We start from the raw sequence: 12,844 nt of genomic DNA on the forward strand, positions 1-12,844 counted from the left end.
AAAATAAACAACGAATTTACGCTTTCCGGGTAAATGTAGTATAAAAACTAATTATATATCTTCTCTTCGTTAATTCATGTGATAACTTATTAAATTTATTACTCTCTTAAAAAAGTTCTAGTTTGTTGTTTCTATAAATAGATTTAAGAACATGCTTATCTTGAGTTTCCGTTGTTATTTTGGGGGATGAAACTTAAACCAATCGAAGATAAAGCAAAAGCCAAGAGGTTTGTTGATTTCGGAGTCTAATTTGTAGGCTTAAAATTTAAAAATATCTGTAACTAGAAGTAAATTAAAAGAAAAAAGTACATTGATTTACAGATGATAATTTGAGTTTCCTTTGTATGTTTTAAATTTAGATGGAAGGAGACCAACTCTACACTTTTCGGTTAAAAAGGCAGGACCACGGCTACTAAAGTAGACTTAAAATATACAAATAAATGTTAGTTTTGTTGCTCTGGATGATAACTTGGATTAAATAGGACTTGGATAAATTGTTGGTAAAAGGAAAGAAATGAGTCGTCCCAATTTGAAGGTCAAATAAACCAAAAATAACTATAGAATTCTTCAAAATCTTTGGTTTGAAGTTGAGATATCTTAACTGTAGCCTTTAGCTTTTCAACGATAAATGGCTGTACCAAGTCAGGAATATGACAGTTGTTATCCATTCGTTTGATGTTTTTGAGCTTTTGATTTTGCCATTTGCTTAGGAACTTTCCGTTTAGAATTTTTTGTTATTTTTGTTATTTTACTTTTCATTGGATACTTTGCCTCCAAATTTGTTGGTTCAGCCAAGGTCACAGAAACTCCTGGTTCATTTTTCAAAGGTTAATCAATGGTTTTATGTATATCAAGGGTCTACAGGAAGCATCTGTCAATACATGTAAGGGTTATGGAGTTTCTGTCAGCAGTGTCAACTTCTAACTTGTTTAAAAAAAGTTATAGATATCTTTTACATTAGATAAACTTATTTAATGTTCAGTATATCTTACAAAATTTATAAGATATTGTTTACAATTATTGAGATAATTCTTAACTTTATTCTGTGGTAATATGGGGTTGCAGGTCTAATATGATAATAATAGATAGAGATTCTTGTATGTTTTTTAATTTTAGTTCATTTATATGTTTTGGAGTTTAGTATGACGTCAATTTTCACTGAACTAGTACACATTTTTATTTAGGGTCCAGCTGAGGCCCACCTCCGAATGCGGGCTTTTCTCGCTTCGTTGAAGACCTATTGGTGGCCTTCGGCTGTTACCTGCTCTTTGGTCGGGTTGTTGTCTCTTTGACATATTCCCCATTTCCATTCTCAATTTTATTGAAAGGTATGATAATTGTGAAATTCTTGAAGGTTTGAATTACATGTTAATGAAAGAGGTAGAGCCAATTTGCCGGCAATTTTTTTCATTCGATAAGATAGGTAAATCATGTTTTAAATAGCCCGATAGATGCTAATTATAGTACATGAAAATACGTCACATCATCTATTTTCATACCTTGAACAGGTATTCCTACAAAAACAAGGCCAAGACTATTGAATTTTTAATATTGATTTTATTTTATTATTAACATCCTTTATGCAAGCATACCACGTAACTTGGCAAGGAGCCAAATGATATCGAACAAATTCAAATCGTGATTTTCTCATTCTGAATATATGTTTATCTGTATATACGTATTTGTCTTGGTCTTTTAAGGTTTTGTCGTCTATGAGATAATGATATTAAGATAATACATGTATATATTTTAACCGGAGACCATATTACATCAGTTGGTCATAGATCACCCTGTGTTACTAGCACATGTTATATTGACTTTTCTGTCATTTTAACAAATCGGCCCTTCGTTTTGATACAGATGCAACAGCTTCTTGATCTTTTATCTACAATCACGATTTGTAGTGTAACTGATTTGTTCTCTTGTGTTGTTTTATTTTCTGATGACAAAGGTACCAGTGTAGGGACGGTGGTAAAAAATTAAGTTCTAGTATCTATACAGTTTGTGAACTGGCGGCATAATTGTTGTTAACTGCATTTGTTACATATAATACCATGTTCAAAAAAGGTTCAGAAAAATGTTTTTGTTTTTTGTTTTGAAACTTGTATACAATGGCCTTATTTTAAGTTATGTGTATATTACACGCGCAACATGTAGGCTTCATTTCTATAGAATTATTTCTAGTGTTATTGGTTATGTACAGGCACCTACATCAGTTTGACGGCAGTAGTCCCTTGAATATATGTAATAAATGTAAACACATGAATAGAAAGTAAGTCAAGCGTATGGACAGTCATAGTGTTGCACACAATAAGCGATACATTATTTTTTCTTTGATACATGTAAAATGATATACTAGTAAATTCTATAGTCAAAATGAACCAGAATGACTCCATGAATTAAGCAAACATCCGAAAAAATATGATAGAAACATTAAAATTTAATATAACAACACAAAAAAACGCAATTATTCTGAGCGAGATTCGAACCCTTTCTTCAAAACCATCATTTATTAGTAGTTCTGTGCTCTACTGGTGGAGGTACGGCGATACTTATCATTATACCATTTAATAAGAAGCTATATCGGTACAATTTATCGATGTTACAATTTTTTCTTTAAAAAGTTGTTTTTTATGTAATAAGGACACACTAAACCAATTTCATTTTTGAGGGAAAAAGTAGTATGAATAACAACAGTCATAAAAAGCATAACTTTTTTTTGGTTTGAAATGTCCTTCTGGGGGGATTCCCTGTTTTTTCCACCTAAAAACACCCGAAAATCCGAATATTGGACTTTCATCCTTTTTGAGGGTTAAATTAACTATTGATCACACATATCATAATATATGTAAATCGAGATATTGATCAAAAAGCATTTTTATTTTTTGTTTTTATATTAAATTTTATTCTTTCGGCACTTTTTGAAATTGGCCCTTCTGTGAAAAAAAACCCGGCAAATTGGCCCTACCTCTTTTGCAGAAATCAAATGTTTGTTGAATTTTCCTGAGATGATTTCTTTCAAACATTTATTGGGCATCCTGACCAGTCATCCAAGATGTGTTTTTGCTTTGCATACACATGAAAACTTCCGTGTGTTTGTCTAAAACTCTTCAATACGCAGAAATGGTTTAATGGAAACTCTGTACATTTGATGAACAAATGTGTCATTAATTTCTCACGACCATACTATATTTCAATTTGATTTAATGCTTTAGAACTTATGGCACTTTGATAATGTTTTGATGCCACTGCTGGTGGACGTTTCGTCCCCGAGGGTATCACCAGCCCAGTAGTCAGCACTTCGGTGTTGACATGAATATCAATTATATGGTCATTTTTATAAATTTTCGGTTTACAAAACTTTGAATTTTTCGAAAAACTAAGGATTTTCTTACCCCAGGAGTAGATTACCTTAGCCATATTTGGCACAACTTTTAAGAATTTTTGATCCTCAATGCTCTTCAACTTTGTATTTATTTGGCTTTTTAACTATTTTGATCTGAGCGTCACTGATGAGTCTTATGTAGACGAAACGCGCGTCTGGCGTATAAAATTATAATCCTGGTACTTTTGATAACTAATTGGACTTTTGAAACATATTGTGACACAATGACAAATTTAGAACATAAATCCTCTTCTTCTTCGTCATTATGCTCTTACATTTGACAGTGTTGCTTGCTAGCCTATTTTTTTAACATATGTACTATTATTTCGATTCAATATTCATATGGGAGATCTTTCACCAGTTTTTTGACTAGCGTATCATCTTACCTTGTGCAGCAACATATTTGATAAGGTTTTACACAACACTCATACTCTAGGATGGTTTCCCATCATTAGGAGTTTACTATAGATTATCGTTATTTTTTACTACTGTACTGCAAATGTATAATGACACCATTGTTTTCCGTTTGAATGATGACACCTAGTGAATGCATCACAATGATCATATTTGTAATAGGCAATAATGTAATAATGCTTATTAAGATATATTCCCAATTTTGTCTCAAAAGTTTACTTTCATACATGTATATAGAAATCCTGTAAAAATCGTGTTCCTTTCTTTGTAGAAGCACCACATTTATTTCAAATTGTTAAGAACATAAAAAAAAACCAAACAAACATACAAATGCATTATAAATTACAATCTGTGTTCCTGTTTTGTTAGTCTATAATGTGCACACAATTGTATTCATTATACGTACTGTAGATGGAGAAATTTAGCGCAGCATAGCGATCTTGTTTTTCTTTTTCTAGTACACAATTATTACACTGTAAAATTCAGTACCTGTCATTTACATTATTAAAATGCCATAGAACCTCAAACATTCTGTTCAGTAGCATATATTAGTTGATTGGAAAAATTATTATTGCTTTCAAGATTTAATAAATGCTTCATGTATTTTCACATATTAGTCCGGCGGCTACAAGCATATTTCAGACGAATTGTGCACATCCTGTTACAAGCATGAAATTTGGCATAGACCTTCCTCAACTATTACTCTTTTTTTTCAGATAGGGAGGCATTTGAAAAAAATGTCTCACTTCCGGTAAAATCCAAAATGGCGGACATCATACTTAAACCAGCCAAATATCGAAGGCTAGCGTGTAAAATTGTGTTATTATCATGCTACTATCATAATATTTGGTACAAACCTTTGTTTTTTACTACTTTTGGATAAATTAAATAGATAAGATGTCTTCAGAAACCCCACTTCCGGTAAAAATCCAACATGGCGGACATTGTACTTAAATAAGCTTATCTTTTAGGGAGGGTAATTGAAATGTGTTTTAACGTATTGCTACTATCATTACATTGTGAAGGATTCTTTCTTTGGTGCTTCTGATGGATACAATGTATAAGACATATGTCTTAAAAACCCTTACTTCTTTAAATATCCAAAATGGCGGACATAGAAATATATTTTTTTATTAAAATTTTCAACTTTTTTCAAAATGTAAAGAAAATGATGTTATTTTGTGCTGGTCATTAAACTTTTGGCTTAAAGTTATCCCCAAAACCACTTATTCTAGCATGTTGTAAATGTTTAGATATAAAGTTGACACTTCCGGTAAAAATATGACGTAAATTTCAAAGATGAGTCCTCAATCTATTTCTTCGATGAAGAGTTTTGGATAGATTGATTAAAACAAAATAAAATCACCATAATACTAAAAAATATTTAAAGTTACTACTATTTGGCCAAGAATACATTTTTATTCACAGTCACCATGACATGCACACATCGCAGTGCACGGGATACCCGATTTTCAACATTAAAAATAACCGCGGTATCCTTTCTTACATCCACAATGTACAAGATTCTGACAAAATGATGAGGTCTCAAAAAGAGTTTTTAAAAAGCTATCCTCTTTGTCCTCGCCTTGAGTGGGTAGCATAAGAGCCAATCCCAAGCTCGTCTCCCTAAACACCTACCTAAGTATATTGCATGATTTACATGCTGGAAAAGACATGACCAAGTTGAGGGACAGCATCAAAAAGCCTTCCCTTTTGTGCAAATAGTTATTTTCTTGTTTCGTTTACAATTTTATACCCATCTGTTAAGTTTGTGCGATCTTACAGTTAAACCCCGGTGATTTAGTCTGATTAAATCACTCATTGCCTAGTGCATTTGAAAGGCCATTGATAGATATTCATCCAAAGTCTTTTGCCCTCCCCAAACACAATCCATAGTTCGTCTACTCCTATGTGACAGAATAGCGAAACAGTAGTGACAGCATCATCATTAACGACTGTTCGAATCATGACTCGTTTATGTTCGTGTTTGACTGCATCAGACACATGCACCATGATTTTAGTGTCTGCCTCTAAATGTGAACTTGGTGCTGAACTTGAAATACATCACGTGGTGGATAAGATAGAATATCCTGACCATTTGTTGCTATAACTACCATACGCATCCAAGACTTCATCCACTCGTATTTCAGTTTCAAGGTATTTTATTAAGGTAAGGACATAATACCCAATCAGCATACTCGTTAGGCCGCAATTCACAATCGGAGAGCTGATTTCCAACATTTACAAAGACTGTGGTATTGTTTCTCACATCGTTTAATTCCAAAAACACATATTTTCTTGCCTTGTTAACCAAATCTGTTTCTTTTTTTCGATCTTACAACAAAACCACGTATAGTTTTCAATGACATTAAACTTATCAAATCCATATTGTGATGTTGGCTGGTCAATCATCATTCTAAATGCTATAGTCACATCTTCAAACTCCATTAATGACACCAACGCAGTTCCTTTTCCAGCAAACGTGTTATCTTTTAATGCCTAGTGCATTTGAAAGGTCATCGATTGATATATATCTTATACCTTTTCCCTTCCAAATGCAAACCAAAGTTTGTCTGCCCCTATGTCACGGAATAGCGAAACAGCAATGACATCAGTATCTGTTTGAGTCATGACTCATTTAAGTCTGTGTTTCATCGCATCAGACACATCGATCTTGCTTCTAGTGTCAGCCTCTTCGTGTAAACATGGTGCTAAACTTGAAACATCATCAAGTGTTGGATAACACTGAACATCCTGAGCATTTGTTGCTTCAACTACCTTGTACTCAAAATTGTATTGAGCAAGCTGCTGTGAATGAAAACTTAAAAGTTCTTTCTCACTGTCGTCATCTCTCAGAAAACTTTGCCAATTTTGAGGATGTTTTTAATCCTGGATTCGTCTGTGTATTCCCTTTCCCCTAAATGTTGCTCTTGCTTCTTTTATCAGCTTTCAAAATACCAGTATTGCCTATGTTCACATCCGACACTACATCCACTGTTTTTATAGTTTCAAGGTGTTTCCTAACAAGTATGATGATTGGGTATTATGTCCTTACCATAATAAAATACCTTGAAACTGTAACAGGAGTGGATGAAGTCTTTGATGAGTATGGTAGTTGTAGCAACAAATGCTCAGGATATTCTATCTTATCCACCACGTGATGTATTTTAAGTGTAGCACCATGTTCACATAAAGAGACTGACACTTCAATCATGGTGCATGTGTCTGATGCAGTGAAACACGAACTTAAACGAGTCATGATTTACAGTCACTGATGATGCTGTCAATACGTTTTCGCTATTCCGTGACATAGGGGCAGACAAACTATGGATTGTGTTTGGGGAGGCAAAAATCTTTGGATTAATATCTATCAATGGCCTTTAAAATACACTAGGCAATGAGTGATCACACACACTTACTTCTGACCCATACCTTTACCGGTTGTGATACGGTTCTCACTTTGCTTTAAAAGGAAAAACAGACTGTGAGGGAGACATTGATGGTATTTGAAGATGTGACTTTAACATAAAGAATGATGATTGATCATCCTTAATCACCGGGGTTTTACTGTAAGATCGCACAATTGTATCAAATGGAGCTAACATGATTAATGAAGCAAGAAAGTCAATTTTTGCACAAAAAAGAAAGCTCATTATAAGTGAGGCTATTCCCACGACTTGGCCTAGTCTTTTCAAGCATGTAAAACGTGCAATATACTTATGCAGGTGTTTAGAAAGACGAGCTTGGGATTGACTCTTATGCTACCTAGTCTAGTCATTAATGGATCGCGAAGGGACAAAGAGGGTCCCTTAAAAAAAAACTCTTTCTGAGACCTCATAATTTTTTCAGAAGCTTGTACATTATGGATGTAAGAAAGGATACCGCGGTTATTTTTAATGTGGAAAACCGGGTATTCCGTGCACTGCGATGTGTGCATATGGTGGTGACTGTGCATAAACATGTATTATTGGCCAAATAGTAGTAATTTTAAATATTTTTTAATACTATAGTGATTTTGTTTTGTTTTAATCAATCTATCCAAAACTCTTCATCGAAGAAATAGATTGAGGACTCATCTTTGAAATTTACGTCATATTTTTACCGGAAGTGTCAACTTTATATCTAAACATTTGCAACATGCTAGAATAAGTGGTTTTGGGGATAACTTAAAGCCAAAAGTTTAATGACCAACACAAAATAAAATCATTTTCTTTACATTTTGAAAAAAGTTGAAATTTGAATAAAAAAAGGATATTTATATGTCCCTCATTTTGGTTATTACCGGAAGTAAGGGTTTTTAAGACATATGTCTTATACATTCTAGCCATCAGAAGCACCAACGAAAGGTTCCTATACAATGTAATGATAGTAGCAATACGTTAAAACACATTTCAATTACCCTCCCTAAAAAATAAGCTTATTTAAGTAAAATGTCCGCCATGTTGGATTTTAACCGGAAGTGGGGTTTCTGAAGACACCTTATCTATTTAATTTATCCAAAAGTAGTAAAAAAACAAAGGTTTGTACCAAATATCATGATAGTAGCATGATAATAACACATTTGTACACGCTAGCCTTCAATATCGGGCTGATTTAAGTATGACGTCCGCCATTTTGGATTTTACCGGAAGTGAGACATTTTTTTCAAATGCCTCCCTATCTGAAATAAAAGAGTAATAGTTGAGGAAGGTCTATGCCAAATTTCATGCTTGTAACAGGATGTGCACAATTTTTCACAAATCCGCCGGACTATATTTTCATGCATAATTTTAGTTATATTTTCCTCCAACATTTCAGACAAGGTATTTAATCTTTAATCCAACTTACTTCTATGGACTTCCATCTTTGAAGGTGGAGCTATATGGTTGTCATTTGCAAGATGAAACAAAATCAATTACCCATTTTTCAAAGGATGTTGAGGTATTGTACACCTATTTAGTAATTATAGTGTATTCGTCACGACATATATAGTAATCTGAACTCTTGACTTATATTTTGATTTTGTGAATATTCATTTCAATTGCAAAAGAGTTATCATCAACTATTTGTCTATCTCCAAATTAAGCAAGTGTCTTTTATTTGATGATTTTTTTTTCAAGAAAGTCGCATGTGAATGTTTTAAATTACATTAATTTAATGTTTCACAACGATTGCAACATTTGATTGGTAGACAACACTCTCAAAGTGTTTTTTTTATAAGTTAGTTTAAATAAGCAAACACATGCAGCAACCATGACTGCACTTTCTTTACGTGAATATTGACGATAAGCGATGTGTACACATATATACGTTTCAATCAATGTGCTGTGTATGCCATCCGTGAAGATATCAGTATAGCTCAATGTTTAATCGAACCCTGAATCCGTACTACTTCTTGTCACTTGGCAAATATCTACTTGAAGTACGTACGTAATTATGTGTATATCATATGGATTTTTCAATGTTTCACACAATATATGATTCTTGGAGCAGAGTTCTTTTGATTATATTTGTGCATTTAATCTATATAGAAAATCCTTAGTAAAACCTTTTGTAAGTAGATAATTTCTAATAATGTCTAATAATGACCATATCACTGATAATAATTCATATCAACACAAAAAGCTATATATGTAGTCATCACTATGTTTTGAAAAAGGACTTGCTTCTTACAAATGTTGATTATATAATATTGGATCTATACGAGCATAACTGTTTGTAGACAAACACAGCATGGATTCCAAGTCAAAGTCCAGTAATCATCAACACAACAATTGAAATAAGGCCATCAGTAACTCTAGAAATACATGCAGGTGTATCTGTTATCTTTACAAAACCTGATGCAGGAATACGGATACTTGGTAAATATTTAAATGCTAATGCAATAGGTATCGCTCTTTCACTGTATCAATTCGCCAATTCGTTTTTGTCTTTTAAAATGCACAGTTTGAATTCATCTCTCTGTTTGATTAACTATTGAAAAATATAAGCCGAACCTGCTTACATGAAATTTGTTAGTTATAATGACGCAAGTGCAATGTTATTAATACAAAAATTTTCCAACCATCCATTTCCATCAAATATGCTTTCTTTTTATATCTGAAGGTTGGAACAAATGAACACCTACAAATGTAGTTAAATGTATCAGTACCACTAATTAACGGAAGTTTGACTTGAATACGATAACTTTAATAATTTAACGGTTTATTAATATCTTTGACCTAAACATAAATTGCATGGTTTAAATGGTTATCAAAATTTTGAGATGAGAGCTGAAATATCATTTTTAGTTGCGATAAAATTTTGTAAAAAAAATATGTCAAAGGGAGTTAATCTTAATTATGAAATTTCTTTAATTCTAGTAAATCATCTCTGATATTAGTACTTCGTGCAGTAATAATATAACTAGAGCAAAATAATATTCAAATAACAAGTACACAATAATTTGTTGATGGAAAACAAAGCTATTGTTACTCAATAAACCGCATTTAATATCTGTTGTTAATAACTTATTACTCATGAGACATCATATAGTTAGTATTATCACAGAAATGTGTACTTACATGTGAGAGACGAAAGTTGCCACATGCGGAGCAGGATCTGCTTACCCTTACTATGTATCTGAGGTCACCCCTGGTTTTAAAGGGGTTCATGTTGCTGTAGTCTTTGCTTTTTTTCTATGTTGTGTTTGTAAACTGTTTTTTTTTCTTTTTGTCACTTTTTTGTTTGTTTTCTATCATGGGATTGTCAGTTTGTCTTTGACTTATGAGCTTAACCCAAGTCAGGAGCCTGTAATTCAGTGGTTGTCGTTTGTTTATGTGTTACATATTTGTTTTTCGTTCATTTTTTTAACATAAATAAGGCCGTTAGTTTTCTCGTTTGAATTGTTTTACATTGTCTTATCGGGGCCTATTATAGCTTCGTACGGTGACCTATAGTTGTTAATGTCTGTGTCTTTTTGGTCTTTTGTGGATAGTTGTCTCAATGGCAATCATACCACATCTTCTTTTTTATATTGAAGTCGATTCACTGGAATTTGATGGTAAACATACTTTTTATTGCACTACATTTGCTTCATTCCAGCGACCTTTCACTGAAGCAAAAGGTTATGATTTTTCATCAGTTGTTCAGTTTGAAGAGATTGATATGAACTATAACTTAGAAAATATATTTGTCGACAAATATCACACGTGTTTATTGTGTTTCGCACTCCTTTTTTAAAAATTTGTTTCACATTGTTTTTCATCGTAAGGCGTTCAACAACGTTCTATTTCTTTACATGAAATCATACGCAGTCTACAACATTTGTATATTCCGTAAGGACATATTATGGCATATTGTACTCAGTCTGTCCATGATTCATCTTTCTGTTTGCAGCACGTTGTGTTTTGATCTGTCACTGAAGTGTTATGGGGCTAGAACTATTATATGTATGTCACTTTTTCTCATATCACACACTTACCCGAGTTGGCTTAGATCCATGTACTGAAAACTGGGATTACTGAGAAAAAAAAATCGATTTCGATATATTTTTAATTTGTCGTTCAATTGACAAAATACCCTAATTGTCAGATTTCAAGCATTTTGTCTACATATTCCCTAGAGTAAACTTACATTTTAATGTAGATTGGTTTACTAAAATCGTTACAATATTATCAGAACTGATTAAAGGAAACCCCTTGATGATTTAGAACTTTTTTCTCGTTTATTGTTCCAAAGTTTCAGAACTTAATCTGTCAGGTTTTTTTTCACAAGTACTACACTAACTTGAGTATGATTCGGTAGATTTACTTGAAACTAGACACAATTGTTGTTGAAATCGGTAAAAGTAAGGTATCGTTTTTTATTATCTTCTGATTTTTTAATCCAAAGCGTTGAGATTTAATGTTATTTTTTACATGTAAAGCACTTACTCTCCGACACTTGGATCAAATTACTCATGCGACTACAAACTTAAGCTGTTGTTGGTATTCGTGAATGAAGGATCACTTTCGATTTTTAAAAATCTTCTGATTGATGTTCAAGAGTTAAAAGACTTCATATTTTAAACATTAGTTACACATCCTATGATATCCTCATGCAACTTATTCTATAGGGCCATTTTACAGACTTCTGTTTAAAAACCCTCTTAATGTGTTTTTTTACAACAATTTCAATATGCAAACAATGGCACAGCTGTTTATTGTTAGTAGTTTGCTTTACGGTTTTTGATTCTTTCAACCATTGACGAGTTTTACAATCTGTGGCCGAAATGCCCAATGAAGTGATTTGAAGCTAAACAGGTTATTTCTTGAACCAGTAGTTCTATCAGACCAGTTTAGAGATCAGTATTTAAAGGAATCGGTTCTTTAGCATAAAAAAGTAAAATATCAAAAATACTTAACTACAAGAAAAATTCAAAACGGAAAGTCCTTTATAAAATGGCAAAATCAAAAGCTCAAAAACATCTAACGAATGGAGAACAACTATTATAATCCTGACTTGGTACAGGCATTTCCTTATGTAGAAAAGGTTGGATTAAACCTGGTTTTTATTGCTAGCTAAACTTTCACTTGTATGACAGTCGTGTAAAATTCCATTATATTGAGAACAATATGTGAGCGAAACAAACAGACGTAATAGGTAAAATCGACAGAAATCGGGGTACAGCAGCCAACAAGTATACATAAGCAAAAATGAAGTAAAGAACTCAAAATTGACCATACCACAATTACACAATGGCGGGATTTATAAGCACCGATCCACGTCATAGGAATATAATCAAAATTGGACAAACAGTAATGCTGAGTTCACACGTAATTCGAATTCGATTCGCATTAACTAATTCTGTTCATGACTTGAGAATCTTTCATAATATAAAAATAAGAAGATGCATGTGGTTTGATTGCCAATGAGACAACTCTCCACAAGAAACTAAAATGACTCAGAAATTAACAACTATAGGTCAACGTACGGCCTTCATCAATGAGTAAAACTCAAATCACACAGTCAGCTATAAAAGGCCCCGAAATGACAAATGTAAAACAATTCAAACGAAAAAATAAATTTGATATACAGCAAAAAACG

General features: G+C 32.8%; 1 protein-coding gene across 1 annotated transcript in view; it reads left to right on the top strand.

The window, feature by feature from the left end:
* LOC143063814 (uncharacterized) overlaps positions 1-12,844 on the top strand; it is a 100,204-nt gene that overhangs the window by 17,383 nt on the left and 69,977 nt on the right. The window contains exons 5-6 of the mRNA XM_076236195.1: positions 8,597-8,719; positions 9,501-9,639. Coding sequence (XP_076092310.1) covers positions 8,597-8,719; positions 9,501-9,639 — 262 coding nt within the window. The remainder of the gene's footprint in view (positions 1-8,596; positions 8,720-9,500; positions 9,640-12,844) is intronic.

The sequence above is a fragment of the Mytilus galloprovincialis genome, chromosome 2, assembly GCF_965363235.1.
Source record: "Mytilus galloprovincialis chromosome 2, xbMytGall1.hap1.1, whole genome shotgun sequence".
NCBI lineage: Eukaryota > Metazoa > Mollusca > Bivalvia > Mytilida > Mytilidae > Mytilus > Mytilus galloprovincialis.